Source organism: Myotis daubentonii, chromosome 2 (genome assembly GCF_963259705.1).
Source record: "Myotis daubentonii chromosome 2, mMyoDau2.1, whole genome shotgun sequence".
NCBI classification, from domain to species: Eukaryota; Metazoa; Chordata; class Mammalia; order Chiroptera; family Vespertilionidae; genus Myotis; species Myotis daubentonii.
In genome coordinates, this window is record NC_081841.1 from 134405786 (window position 1) to 134421872 (window position 16087).

Sequence of the window (16087 nt, forward strand, 5' to 3'; positions counted from 1 at the left end):
AAAGATAAAATTGTTAAAAAAAATAAAACTGGTCTAAAAAAATAAAATATATTTTAAAAAAGAAGAGAAAATCAGGATGTGTGACATCCAGGAGAAGCCGTCTAAAGAGAAAAAGGATAATAACATTTGACAACATAACAGAGGCTACTACCACTTGGTAACAAAAGGTATGCTGATAAATATGGGATACACTTAGGAAGAAATAGACTTTAATGTACTTCTCATAGACAAATCGATTTCAGGCTATCAACACTCCTGATATAAACCAATGATAATTAAGAAAGGGTAGTTTATAAATGTAGCAAACTTAGATTACATTTTTTAAAATATGTTAAAAACATGTGATGACTTAGCAAAATTATTTCAAGGGACATTTTCAAACTCACTAGCACCAAAATTTCCTTTGGAAGCTTCTAACCTTTATTCTACTGCTTTTTAAAATGTATTTTACTTTAAATATTTTTTCAAACAAACTAGATCAAATAACTTGTTTTAATAAGTTATGAAATAGTTACCTTCTTATAGGTTAAGGGAACCTGTGAGGACAACTCCCTTCAAATAAATTTTAATCCCAAAAAGCAGACAATCAAATATCATCTTTACCAAAAAGCCAAATGTCTTTTATTTCTTTATTTTTAAAAATTTATCTTTCTTGTTGAGAGTATTACAGATGTCCCTTTTTATTCCCCACAAACCCCCTTCCACCCCAGCCTCACCCCTCGCCAGGCCTTCACTGCACTATTGTCTGTGTCCATGGGTTATGTATATAAATTATTTGGCTAATCTCTCCCTACCCACCCACCCACCCCCACCTACACTCTGAGATCTGTCAGTCTGTTCCATGTTTCTATGTCTCTGGATCTATTTTGCTCATCAGTTTATTTTGTTCATTAGATTCCACGTAAATAACTCAAACTCATAGAAACAGAGAATAGATAGGCTGCCAGGGGTGGGGGGGGGCAGGTGATGGGAAAAATGAGGGAAGATAATCAAAGGGTAAAAAATTCCAGTGGTAAGATAAGTAAGTCCTGGGGATCTAATGTACAGCATGGTAGCTATTAATCAATTATACTGTATTTTATATCTAGAAGTTGCTAAGATAAATCTTAAAAGTTCTCTCCACACACACACAAAAAATATTTGTTACTATGTGAGGTGATGGATGTGTTAACTAACCTTATTGTGGTAAACAGCTCACACTGCATACATATATCAAATAATTATGTTGTACACTTTAAATTTATAATGTTTTTGTCAATTATCCTATCTAATAATAGACAAACATGGTAATTAACCGTACCTCTGACACGCTCCCCATTGGCTAATCAGCGAGATATGCAAATTAACTGCCAACCAAGATGGCGGCCAGCAGCCAGGCAGCTGAAGCGAACAGGAGGCTTGCTTGCTCCAGTGATGGAGGAAGCCAAGGTTCCCCGCCTGCCTGCCGGCCTCTGAGCTTGCACTCTAAGAAACAATGTTGCAATTATAGAAGCTGAACAAACCCCATGCTTTCAGCCAGTCGGCCGAGCTGGAGTTGCAACAGTGTTTCAATTATAAAAGCCAAACAAACCAGATACCTGCTTTCAGCAGCTGAGGTCTCAGAGTTGGAGCAGAGCCTCAGACTAAAGCCAGCTCTCAGCTCCAGTGACAGCCATAAAAGGTAAATAAATCCCAAAATAAAAAAAATAAAAATAAAAAAAGGAGAGGCTGGGAGCTTGTCACCCACCAGCCTGAAAACGGCCCGCAGCCCCTGACCCAGACTGGCCAGGGACCCCAGTGGGGACCCCCACCCTGAAGGGGTGTGACCAGCTGCAAACAGCCATCATCCCCTCATCCAGGCTGGCCAGGCACCCAAGCGGGACCCCCACCCTGATCCGGGACACCCTTCAGGGAAAACCAGCCGGCCCCTACCCGTGCACCAGGCCTCTATCCTATATAGTAAAAGGGTAATATGCCTCCCAGCACTGGGATCAGCAGAGCCGCGAGGCCTCCCGAACCCGGGATCAGCGGAGCCGCGAGGCCTCCCCGCACTGGGATCAGCGGAGCCACGAGGCCTCCTGGCACCGGGATCAGCGAAGCAGCAAGGCCTCACTGCCGCTGTGTCAAGCGGGGCCGTGAGGTCTCCCAGCACCGGGATCAGCAAAGCAGTGAGGCCTCACTGCCCCGGTGTCAAGCAGAGCCGCGAGGCCTCCCAGCACTGGGATCAGCGGAGCCGCGAGGCCTGCTGGCCCCTGGAGCAGCGTGACAGGGGGCAGTGCCCCAACCCCCCCATGAGTCCTGCACTGTGTGTGACGGGGTGGAGCCGCAACCTCCCTATCAGCCCTGCCCTGAGTGTGACACCCTGATCAGCCCTGTTCTGTGGGTGACAGGGGGTGGCGCCCCAACTCCCTGATCCGCCCTGCTGTGTGTGTGACAGGGGGCGGTGCCCCAACTCCCCTATCGGCCCTACTCTGTACGTGACAGGGGGGAGATCCCCAACCCCCTGATCGACCCTGCTCTGTGTGACAGGGTACGGAGCCCAAACCCCCCTGATGGATCCTGCTCTGTGCGTGACAGGGGGTGGCGCCGCAACCTCCCCATTGACCCTGCCTTGACTGTGACAGGAGGTGGCCCCCCAACCCTCCAATCGGCCCTACCCTGAGCGTGACTGGGGGTGGCATCGCAACCTCCCAATCCGCCCTGCTCTGTGCATGATGGGGCGACGCCCCAACTCCCCAATCGGCCCTGCTCTGAGCCCAACCAGGGGCTGCACCTAGGGATTGGGCCTGCCCTCTGCCACCTGGGAGCAGGCCTAAGCCAGCAGGTTGTTATCTCCCAAGGGGTCCCAGACTGTGAGAGGGCACAAGTGGGGCTGAGGGACACACACACACCCCCAGTGCACAAATTTTTGTGCACCAGGCCCCTAGTCCTATATAAAAGACTAATATGCAAATTGTCCCCTCGGGTGGTCATCTGACAGGGAGTTCGACCACTCACTATGATGTGCGCTGACCACCAGGAGGGCAGCGCGGAACATGGCGGGCATCAGCGACGTGGTGCTGGCAGCAGGTGACAGTGGAGGCACTGCTGGCCCCAATGGGCCCTGACGAGAGCAGGACCACAGCGGGATGGTGGAGCAGGCGAGTGGGTGGCACAAGGTCAAGGCAGGTGTAAGCATGGGGCCTAATGGCCCCACCGATCACCTGGCAGACAGCGACCAGTGGCAGGGGGCAGGCAAGAGGGGCAGGGCCACTGCCTGGCTCCCAGGCACTTAGGGAGCCAGGTGGGCAGGGAGACCCTGGCCCCAACTGATCGTCCCACAGGCGGGATGGTGGAGTAGGTGAGGGGGCGGTGCCAGGCCAAGGCGGGGTACCAGGTGGGCTACAAGGCTGCGAGGCTGGGGGCACGAGGTGGGGCCCAATCTCCGCAGGCCACCCTGAGGGACCCCACTTGTGCATTAATTCGTGCACCGGGCCTCTAGTATCTCAATAAAGCTGGAAAACATTAAAATTTAACTTTAACTGATGAGTTGAATACTTTACTCATGGACTTTCAATCAAATGTTGTTTTTAAATATTTCAAAGGTTAAACAATAACAGCCATTGTCTACTATATGACTACTAAGTTAAGGGCTTTCTAGACATTATCTCTACTCTCACAACCCTCCATGGTCAGTACTATTATGCCTATTTTACAAATAATGAAACATATACATTGAAGCTAAGTAACAGATACTGATAGAGCTAGAATTTGAACCTAGATCTCCCTGAGTCTACAGTTCCGCCATGCCAGGCAAATGGCAACATTAATGGGCAAAATCTCTAGTCTAAGGAGATTAGCTCATAAGTAAAATCTTCAAATCTATAGCTAACAGTATCTGATTGTATAGGGTGGGGCAAAAGTAGGTTTACAGTTAGTTATTCATTTGGCCAATAAGTAATAATACAATAAATAAGAATATAAGAATAAACCCTATTTCGCATACTCACAACTGTAAACCTACTTTTGCCCCATCCTGCATATCTTAGTAGGATATATTTTAAGGACAAAAAGAAGTACAAAAATCTTGAATTCAGTAAGTTTGTTGTTAGTTATGGTATTGGTGGTATAATACTGAAACTGTTTTTGTGTATGTTGTAACTGCCCTGCCCTGCTGGCCATCTTGTGGCAGCCATCTTGTGATGATGTCACGCGAGGGCATTGCGCCACCTAGGCTTTTATTATATAGGATGATTTTGTGGCAGGTTTATCTAGATTTTACATTTTGAGAACTTAAAAGAAAAATCCTGAAAATAGTGAAGGGGTAGGGATGAGATCAGTAAGGAGAACCCACCTCCATCATTACTAACTTATCAGGATATGCCAGATCTCCAGGAGCCGGCTTGTAGCCAATGATGTCTGTCTGAATGTAGATGTGGGTTCTGTAGACGAGCCGCTCTTGTACATCTTCCAACATCTGCTTTACTCCAGCTGCAAATGCCCCTAGTTGTTCAGCTGATTTAAAAAAAAGTACAATCACCCATTCTTTCAGATTTAGAAAAATACTTTCTTTAAATAAGTAAATATATTACTAAATTGTCTAGTAACAGTATGAACCACTTTTGCTTCATGGCCTAAGGTTATATATATCTACTCTATTTCGGTGTGACTCAATGACCTTAAAAATTTAATAAATGTCTTTCAATTTCCTTAAATTTACAATTGGGAAATAACTTTGCCCTTGCATCTTCTTCCTGGGACTCTGTGAAATTATTTCTATTATTAATATGTATGAATAATAAAATCTGACTTTTAAAGTGTTTTGTACTTTTTAAGTTATCTCATACAGCTTCAGACCAATCCTAAGAGATAGCTAAGCCAACTTATTAATTGGGTTATCATCCCCATTTTACAAATAAATTGGGTCCCACCGATATTAAATGACTTGTTAATATTTTCACAAAGAAAAATGATTTAAAAATAAAATTAGATATGATTTTATATAGAATTTCTTCATTTCTAAGATGCCATCAATGTTAAGACACACCAGTAATTCAGTAACAGCTTCCCAATGCTGGGGAGTTGAAGACACTGCACAATCACATAAATATTCACATTAATTTTAAAAATCATCTTTAATTCAGAAGCATTAAAATGTAAGAAAATGCCCTCCTTAATTTCAAATGCATAAAAGAAACTGCAAAACTGTTATTCTTTGGAGCATTTGATCTTGCTTGCCAGCATATGTTATGTTTGGCTCAAATAAACTAATAAAAAAAGTTGAAAAAAATGAGAACATGTATGTCTTTGAATGAAGTAAATGCAATAGAATAAGAAACTTTGGAAGAGTAACAAACCTCCAGTGTCTCCTAAGGAAAGTCAAATAATTTCTGCCAGTAAAATGATTACTTGAAGGGTATTTTTTTAAAGGTACCTATGTATCATTAGGAAAATCGTTTGACAAATCAAATATTGAGGAGTGTATCACATGTATAAAACAAATCTCTTTTAGAGACTAGCTTTTTATATATATATATAATTTCAAAAAGATGAATCATTATTATGTATGTATGCTGAAATAATTCCTGTTTTTTAATCAAGAATATACAATATAGCCCTGACCGTTGCTGCACAGTGGTTAGAGCATCAGCCCTCGCACCAAAAGGTCAAGGGTTTGATTCCCAGTCAGGGGCACATTCCTGGGTGAGTGCAAAAGGCAGCAAATCAATGTCTCTCTCTCACATCTCTCTTTCTCACCTCTCTCTCTCTCTCTCTCTCTCTCTCTCTCTCTCTCTCTCTCTCCCTTTCTCTCTCCTCCTCCTCCTCTCTCTCCTTTCCCCCCTCCCTCCCACTCTCTCTAGAAAATCGATGATGGGGGGGGAGGACAGTATACAATATAGTCAATTTATGTATTCTGGTAACTGTGTACTAAAAATGCATAAACCAAAGCTGAGGTCTGTTCTCTCTGGATTTCAGTTGCCAGAAAGTAAAGTAACTATAATTATTTTATGACTAATTTTGTTCAGATTTTAAAATGCTCTCCCCATTCAATTTGTACATTTAGTCACAGAATAAGGTATATCTTAATTCAGAAAGAGATAAGGCATCAGCCCAGGCTTCAAAAATATTAAGTTTATACAGGTGGAAAGGTACAGGGAGAAAGAACTAATCTTTCTCAAATTCACTGAGCCACAGATATAAAAGGCCTTTGAAATTATCACTCTTACTTATCATTTACCATTGTTCTGTACATGATCTTCCAGCACCTCATTTTTAAGAATCCCACAAAGTTCTGAAAGCGTCTCTAAGTGAATAACATGAATGATCAATGGCCTGAAGACATCATACAATGACACACACAGTTTCTCCAAAAGTTCACTAAAATAAAGAAAGAAAACATGGTTTAGTAGCAATCTTTCCAGTTTAAAAGACATTTTTTATTATTTCCATCCAATAAACCTAGTAAAAAATCTACTAGGAAATAATATGGGGAACATTATATAATGAAGATGAAAGGCTTAAAATAATTCTGTAAAGTGCTATTTTAAAAGCCAAGAATCAGCCCTAACCGGTTTGGCTCAGTGGCTAAAGCGTCAGCCTGAGGACTGAAGGGTCCCAGGTTCGATTCCGGTCAAGGGCATGTGCCTTGGTTGCGGGCACATGCCCAGTAGGGACTGTGCAGGAGGCAGCTGATCGATGTTTCTCTCTTATCGATGTTTCTAACGACCCCTCTCCCTTCCTCTCTGTAAAAAATCAATAAAACATATTTTAAAAATAAAAAATAAATAAAAGCCAAGAATCAATAAACAATGAGCAATCAATTCAAATTAGCTGCCTCCAGCCAAATGTCAATTTATTACAACTTTTACTTATTTCAGTAATAACTTTGTATATGTCCCTTCAAACACAATAAAAAGTAATCAGTAGACTTAATTATCCTTTTATATTCTACATCACTGTGAATCAAATGATAACATTTTCCCCAGGAAAGATACATTCAGAATTCTTGAATACTTGCAGATTCAGATTAACAAAACTCAAAGTACTCTGGACATATAAGTATTGTGACAAAAACATTTGAAAAGAAAAAACTATGTTGTCTACATTATTCATATTGTCAACAGTATTCTTCTACATGCAGTATTTCATCAAAAGTGATCAACCCAGACTAACTGTTTTGGCTCAATGGATAGAGCGCCGGCCTGCAGACTGAAGGGTCCCAGGTTCGAGTCCAGTCAAGGGCATATACCTTGGTTGCGGACAGATCCCCAGTAGGGAGTGTGCAGGAGGCAGCTAAATTGATGTTTCTCTCTTATCAATGTTTCTAACTCTCTATGCCCCTCTCCCTTTTTCTCTGTTAAAAAAAAAAAAAAAAAAGTGATCAACCCAATCAAAACGGTACAATACACTTGTCTCTTCACCATTATAAGGATCACAGTCTTGGACTCTTTATAGCAGTCCAAACTGCCAATAAGAAGAAACCAAAAGTTAATAACAGTTGATCGGAAAGACACTTTGGGAAAACTTTTTAAAAAGGATATTAAGTAGTGTCTGTATTTTTAAGTGTCTTTCATTAGTTAGAAACACAGAATTTTTTAACTGGAAGGATTTATTTACTTGGTGGAGATAAAGGGATCCCAAGACTTAGTTCTCTATATAGGATTCTTACTATCATAACATACTATCCATACTATCTCCATAATTATAACAATATGAAAGCATGTTAGCCTTTAAATTACATATTCATCTTAAAATAAATAAACACTGTCCCACTCGACAGTATTCTGTTCACACACCCACAAAAGTTAAAACACTCTGCAGTTAATTTAAGAATACTCCCATGTAATAATAAGCCATTATGATCACTAGCAAATTAAATCTTAAAAACAAGAGTTAAACTCTGTGTACTACCTACTCTAATTTTGATGTTGGTTTTGTGAAAAATTCATTGTAAAGTTGGTGCTCGTCCTGGCACACATGGACCATAAAGGCACAGCCACTGCGAATCTGTAGGAAACAAATACACACCACCTACAGTTAAAGACACATAACAATTCTAGCATTCATCAAGTAAAGCAAGTATTTTATTGAAAAAGAGATTATGCATATATATTCATATAACAAGTTACTTAAGCACAGAAAATTAATGGTTTTCAATAGCTGACTGCATAATGTAAATAGGGATGATTTTTATTTTCTTCATTATGCATTTTCTAAACTTTTGACAATGAAAATAAATTACTTTTCTAGTTGAATAGGGGGTACTTAAAAAGAATCTTTATGTACTTTTTTAATAGTATAAATTAAAATCACACTAAACAGAAAAGCACTTGTGCAGCAAAAGCTAAGATAAATTCACAAACTTGAAACTTCATCTTTCTAGGAACAATACTTGTTTGTGAATCTTCATAGGTCAAAAAATAGATCAAAATGAGAATATTTTGCCAAGTTGAATGCTAATTACAACCTAGATTTGTCATAACTGAAAGAAAAATTCTCTAAGTTTGTATCTATGGAAAACAAAACTTATTTAGCCAAATATAGCTTCTAGGGTATCAAAATATTTCAGAGGAAGGGTTAATATTAAACCAAAACAAGCAGAAACTTACCAAGGCACAATGATCTCTGTTATTCTGGCTGGTTAACTCTGTTACAGTACAAGTAATACTAGGCCCCAAAAGGAGCTCCCGCTGATCAAGGTAACACTGGTGGATGTCATTTAGCAATTGTTGGTATCTGACGAAAAACAAATGAGATGGGTATAAATTTTTTATTTCAGATATATTAATTAAATCTGATCTTAAGTCCCAGATTAGGTTGCCAAACCTCTAATGCTATAAGATCACCTCTCATTTGCCCACATTAAATACTAGAAATATTTATCTATACTAATAATCTATACTAATAAAAGGGTAATACGCTAATTAGACCGGACATCTTCTGGACATCCTTCCGGACAAAGTCACGGTGGCAAGGGCCAAGGCAGAGGTGGTTAGAGGTGATCAGGCCAGCAAGGGGGAGCAGTTAGGGGGCGATCAGGCCGGCAGGGGGGAGCAGTTAGGGGGCAATCAGGCCGGCAGGGGAGTGCAGTTAGGGGGCAATCAGGCCGGCAGGGGAGGGCAGTTAGGGGGCAATCAGGCCAGCATGGGAACAGTTAGGGGTAATCAGGCAGCAAAGGAGCGGTTAAGAGGAGATCAGGCTGGCAGGGGAGGGCAGTTAAGGGGCAATCAGACTGGCAGGCAGAGGTGGTGAGGGGCCATCAGGCAGGCAGGCCGGCAAGTGGTTAGGAACCAGCGTTCCCAGATGGTGAGAGAGATGTCTGACTGTGGGATCAGGCCTAAACCAGCAGTCAGACATCCCCAAGGGGTCCCAGATTGAAGAGGGTGCAGGCCGGGCTGAGGGACACCACCACCACCCACCCCACCCCACCCCATTGTGCATGAATTTCGTGCACCGGACCTCTGGTGTGTGTATATATATAAAAAGATACACAAAATAAACTGTGGTGTCATGACCTTTATCATTTTGTTTTTTAAACAAAACATGAGTGTGTATTCAATTTGTAAATTAAATTCTCTAACCTTGGAGTTTAAACCTTTATTTTTTAATGAAAGATTTATCTTCCAAGAGGAAACATCTTAAATCTACCCAAATGAAAAGAAAATCCTACTATGGGGAAAAAGAGATGGCCTTGATGAAATGTACAGCATAGCAATTATAGTTAATGATATTACACTGCATATTTAAAAGTTGCTAAGAGAGTAAATCTTAAAAGTTTTCATCAAGAGAAAAACATTAATTTTGTAACTATGCATGGTAATGGATGTTATCTAGATTTACAGTGATGACATACTGAATCATTACGTTGTATTAGTATACCTGAAGCTAGTAAGTTGTATATCATTATTCCTCAATAAAAATAAGTAAATAAATAAATAAATAAACAGAGAGTGTGCCTTGAACACTCACTATATCACGCCTCCAACCCTGCTCCCCACAATAAGGGATGTGCTACAAGAAGAAGCTTGTGTAGGACGCAAGGTAATTGTTCAGAAAATTACATAATAGACTGGGGGAAATAGAAGAAGGTAATTTGGAAACTGAAGAACATCTAGGTACTCACTCAGGTATTTTTTCAGATCGCTGTTCTATTTGTTCAATAAGAGTCTGCAGAATTAAAAAAAAAACACATTAAAAATCTATCTGTTTTAGTTATGGACTACTAACTACTTTCTGATTATAACACATGCTATTAGAAAATCTGTAAATTCAAAAAAGTTGAAACATAAATATCACCTGCAATACCACAAAATAATCAGTTAATATTTTAGAATATTCTTTCCGTTTTTTTGTATACACATACTATAGTTACTATATTTTTCTTTTTTTTAATCCTCACTGAGGATATTTTTCCCATTGATTTTTAGACAGTAGAAGAGAGGGAGCAGGTAAAGGGGCAGGGAGAGAAACATCATTTGGTTGCCTCCTGCACGGGATCAAACCTACAACCCAGGACCCAGGTACATGCCTTTGACAGGGAATCAAACCTGGGACCCTTTGGTTGACACTCCAACCACTGACCCACAATGGCCACGACTATATTTTTCTTTTTAAACAAAACTGGAATTATACTACATATCCAGCTTTATACACTGCTTTTAAAAAATTAACTGTATTTCAAAACATTTTCCTATTATTAAATAATTTTCATTATCAGATGAAAACGTAAAAAGAAAGCCTTCGCATAATGCCTAGGTATCTAGCAAACACTCAGTGAATCATCATTATAAATATTATTTAAAACATTTGTTTAGCCCTAGCCGGTTTGGCTCAGTCAGTGAATAGAGTGTCGGACTGCGGACTGAAGGGTCCTGGGTTCAATGCCAGTCAAGGGCACTTATCTGGGTTACGGGTTCGATCCCCAGGTTACGGGGCGTGCAGGAGGCAGCTGATCAATGACTCTCTCTCATCATTGATATTGATATTTCTCTCTCTCTCTCCCTCTCCCTTCCTCTCTGAAATCAATAAAAAAATATTTTAATGAAAAACAAAAACAAAAATTTGTTTAATGACTACATAATATCCCCTTGGGTAGATGTAATGGATGTTATCTAGACTTATAGTGATGACATACTGAATGGTTGACATAAATCAACCATTCTTCTACTGTCAGACATCTTGGCCAGTGGTTAAGAGCTCTGGGTCTAGAGAAAAACTAAAGGGTCTGAGTGCCACCTCCGCAGTTGCTGTTTTGAGCCCAGGAGAGCTGGTTCACTTCTCTGAGATTCCACTTTCTACCACATAAAGCTGATATACTAATAGTTACCTACTATGCAGTGGGGAACCCCCAACACTGGGTCATAAGAGATAAATATTTTTTATAGGCCCAAAATATTTTTGAGAAATTGCTTTACATCCCTATTAGCAGTATTGCCTATCTCATTAAATCCTCAAAATCACTATTATACCTTAACCTCCCAGTTTCTAACAGACAAAAAAAAAAATGCCACCTAACCTTAAATTGGATGTATTCGCCACTGAAGCTAAACACGAGCTCATATTTATTAACCATTTGTATTTTCTCTAAGTAATCAATCCCCTCCAATCCACTATAAATCTGAGTAGTTTAAGCTCAAATATCTCCTTCATCTAGAAACATTCCCTAAGCATCTCAGGAGGTGTTTCCTGCTCTGTGGTCTAAAGGCACTCTAAGATAATGCAATGTAATGTGGAAAGACAATACCTACCTTTCTTTCATTTATGTTCATTTTCCTGGTATAAGCAAAGGGCCTAACATACAGTAGTACTTCAAAAGGGCTGGCTAAATAAATTTCCTACCACTATCCTATTTATAACAACAGACTTACTCTGACTTTGGGAGCAGCAGTTCGAAATTTCACATAAAATAGTGTGAAAGCATTGTCTGCATTAGGTACAGATGAAGGATCCTACAGAAACATGGGGAAGGATAGAGAAGGAAGATAATTAACAAACAAATAAGTATTCAGAAAATGTGATGCACATCATTTCAAATAGCTACTTCTTGGTCTATACACCAACTGAAAGTTTAGAGTGAAAAATCTCAGAGAGAGATTAGTAGTATTATTACTACAAATGAGAAATAATTATGAGGAACCATCATCTCTCTTTTATAAAACTTACCCATGTTACATGAATTTTTGGCAGTAAAGAGACCTGAATTCAGCTTCATACTCAGTTATTTACTGAGGTAGAACATTAGCCAAATTACTTAACCTCTCTGAGATTCAAAGCATCCATTAAATGGTAATAACCTATACTCATAAAGTCATAATGCAGCTCAATAGTAAGCACTATGCATAGCAGGTAATAATACTTATTAGGTATTAGTTTCCAAAACTTATTGAAAATTTTACAAAATAGGACAACATAAATTGATGAACAAAATTAGATCCAAAGACATGGAAGCATGAACAGACTGTCAAACCTCAGAGGGAAGGCAAGGGAGGGTGGGCATGGGTAGGAAGAGCTCAACCAATGAACTTGTATGCATATATGCATAACCCAGGAACACAAACAGGCAATAGGATGGTGAAGGCCTGGGGTTGGGGGTGGGGTGGGCTGGTGGAGGTCACTGGGGGAAAAGGGAAACATATGTAATACTTTCAACAATAAAGATTTTAAAATTTGTAATTTAATTAAAATTTTAAAAAATTAAAAAATAAATTTACAAAATAGAAAAATTATATAGTCTGGCTGTTATCTTAGCTAAGGTCAATATGAAGAATAAAAATGCAACCCAAAAATCAGTGGCTTTAAACTCAAAGGTCAGAAGATATTCAATGTTCTTTAAAAAAAACTTAAAAAATAAAATGCATAATCTTTCAGGTTTTCTTTTCTTAGTAAACAAATGACCATCCTAGCTAGCTCCACTCTTATTTTCTAACTCAACACTCTAATTTCCCACCTAGCATCTACTACAATCTGCAAATGAATTAATTTGTTTGTTTCCTTCTTTATTGATTATATCTCCTGAAATAAGCTCCATAAGTGCAAGGACCTTGTTAGCTCCTTTTTCACTACTGTATAATTCCTAGAACAATGCAAAGCATTTAGGACAGTGGTTCTCAACCTGTGGGTCGCAACCCCTTTGGGGGTCAAACGACCCTTTCACAAGGGTCGCCTAAGACCATCGGAAAACACATATATAATTACATATTGTTTTTGTGATTAATCACTATGCTTTAATTATGTTCAATTTGTAACAATGAAATTGGGGGTCACCACAACATGAGGAACTGTATTAAAGGGTCACGGCATTAGGAAGGTTGAGAACCACTGATTTAGGAGGTACTCAATAAAAATACATTTGCTAAACATAGAAAATTTAATTATATACCACATGTAAAGAAAAAAATTTCAAATTATCCATCATATGTAATCCCACCACTCAAATAGAACCACTTTTATTATTTTGGCATATTTCCTTCCAATATTTTCATAAAAAGATAAGAAAATATTTTAAGTGACAAATAGTTTGAACCCTTATTATTTATCATTAGTACTGAATAGCTCCCACGCTGTTATATATTCTTTGAAAATAAGACTCTGCAGGACAGATACAATACAACCACTTTTCCCATTATAAATAAAACTGCAATGCTGCCCTAGCTGGTTGGCTCAGTGGGTAGGCCTGTGGACTGAAGGGTCCCAGGTTCGATTCTGGTCAAGAACACATGCCCAACACAAATGTAATACCTTAATAAACAAAGAAAGAAAAAGAAAGAAAAATTAAAAAAATTTTAAAAAGAACACATGCCCAGGTTGCAGGCTCGATCCCCAGTAGAGGGCATACAGGAGGCAGGCGGATCAATCATCAGTGATGTTTCTCTCTCTCTTTCCCTCTCCTTTCCTCTCTGGAATCAGTGAAAATATGTATTTTAAAAAAAAACAAACAAACTTCAATGCATATTCTTATTTAACAAACAGTAAACAATGTTTTGGATTTACTAAGTACTACTCTCAGACTAAGATTATAGAAGATAAATGAATCAAAAACAAACCAAAAACCTCACCAGTTAACTCACCCTTTTTAATAACTGACTTGTGAGGTTCTGTAGTGTGTTCACAGTGTATGTCTTCATGAGGTGCAAAGCTTTAGAAAGACATTGCCTAAACTTCAGTAAATATACAGGATAATCTTTAAAATTTGGCTGTAAATAAAAAGAAAAGATTTACAAAGAGGAAACAAATGTTGACAAAGCAAACTTTCAATGAAAACCAAAACGTCCTTTATGTAAAGCTATATATGAAACTCTAAAAAAGGACTTATGCAAATTAAAAGTTTCATGAAGACAAATACTGTGACTGTCTTGGTCACAGCCAAGTCCCCTGTGCCTGGCACAAATAGGGGCTCAATAAGTATTAGTAGTTTTTAGCAAAATATATTTTCAGTACTCCATAGACTTCAAGACTAATATGTCAAACTAAAGTAGAAAAAGAATATGAGTTGGGAGAAATAAATACAGCTATAAATAAATCCTTGGGTAATAATATCTAGCACAACAGAAATTCATGAGCCTGAAAATTGCTCATTCTTTCAGATGGGATAAAGCTGTGTCAGTCAGAACCTCATTCTATCCAGTGATGGCAAACCTATGACACGCGAACTCATCTTTTTGGTTGATTTTTCTTTGTTAAATGGCATTTAAATATATAAAATAAATATCAAAAATATAAATCTTTGTTTTACTATGGTTGCAAATATCAAAAAATTTCTATGTGTGACATGGCACCAGAGTTAAGTAAGGGTTTTTCAAAATGCTGACACGCCGAGCTCAAAAGGTTCGCCATCACTCCAAGGGCTGCCTCAGCAGCTGAATGTACTTCTTACATCACTCTCAATAATGACTAAGAATTTACCACAGTTTTTCTTCAAGAACATTAGAGATATTTTTTCCCTTCAGAAGAAATAATTACTTTATAGCCTAAGAAGCAAATTAATAGGGTTGCTAAGGTTTCTTAAAAAAACACAGAAATAGCATAACTTACATGACATGAGATATATGTTATACAGTCATCTAACTTGGCCAGCATAGGTATAAATCCTTCACTATTCACAGACAATGTAGGAGAATTCAATTTCTTTAAGGAAAAAGAAAAGACCTTAATTAATAAAAATATATGTAGGCAAAAATTAATTTAAAAATTATGTATTAGAATTAGCATATCTCCCTTTAGTATATAACACAGTTATACTAATGTCTTTACTTTTTTTTTTTTTTTAGTATAATTTTATTGACTTAAGAGAGGAAGGGAGAGGGAGGGAGGGAGGGAGGGAGAGAAAGAGAGAGAGAGAGAGAGAAACATCAATGATGACAGAGAATCATTGATCAGCTCCCTCCTGTATGCCCACACCAGGGATCAAGCCTGAAACCTGGGCATGTGCCCTAACCAGGAATCAAACCATGACCTTCTGATTCACAGATCAACATTCAACCACTGAGCCATACCAGCCGGGCACAATGTCTTTACATTTTGAGTGACCAAAATATCCCCAAATGTAGCCCACGAGTAACAAGAAAGAACATCTAAAAAAGAATATTGCCCTGACCACTGTGCTCAGTGGTTAGAGTCAGCCCTCGCACCAAAGGGTCATGAGTTCAAATCCCAGTCAAGGGCACATACTTGGGTTGCAGGTTCAATTTCGGGGCCCTGGTTGTGCTCATGGGTGTGGCAGGCAACCAATCAATGTGTCTTTCTCATATTGATGTTTCCCTCCCTTTCTCCTTAGCTCCCACTTCAGGTGAAAATTAACAAAACAATAACAAAAAGAACATTGATTTAATTCAGTTTATTCTTAGTGAGTTTTAATGGGGCTCTTGATGAATTGGCAAATAGTTTCTATTATGTCACTGTACAATGTTATATTAAAACTAGAGGCCTGGTGCATGAATTCATGCACAAGTGGGTTCCAGCCGGCCCAGCCCCGACTGATAGAGCTGAGCCAGCAGAGGGAGGGGCCGCCAGGGAGAGGGGCCACGGGCAGTTGGCCAGCCGGCCCTGCCCCCTGGTTGAGCTCCCAGTCAAGGGGACAATTCTCATATTAGCCTTTTATTATATAGGATAACAAATCAAGTACCATTTACTA

The 16087-nt window shown here is 39.1% G+C and overlaps 1 protein-coding gene across 7 annotated transcripts in view; it reads right to left on the minus strand.

Annotated features, from left to right (window-relative positions):
* Positions 1–16087, minus strand: part of COG3 (component of oligomeric golgi complex 3) — an 86715-nt gene that overhangs the window by 40468 nt on the left and 30160 nt on the right. For 6 of the 7 annotated variants that reach the window (XM_059684637.1, XM_059684639.1, XM_059684636.1 and 3 more), the window contains exons 6-13: positions 14989–15081; positions 14025–14150; positions 11826–11906; positions 10082–10125; positions 8568–8694; positions 7874–7965; positions 6197–6336; positions 4313–4473 (exon numbers count right to left, since the gene is read on the minus strand). In XM_059684637.1, coding sequence (XP_059540620.1) covers positions 4313–4473; positions 6197–6336; positions 7874–7965; positions 8568–8694; positions 10082–10125; positions 11826–11906; positions 14025–14150; positions 14989–15081 — 864 coding nt within the window. The remainder of the gene's footprint in view (positions 1–4312; positions 4474–6196; positions 6337–7873; positions 7966–8567; positions 8695–10081; positions 10126–11825; positions 11907–14024; positions 14151–14988; positions 15082–16087) is intronic. The other variant, XM_059684638.1, reaches the window with a different exon arrangement.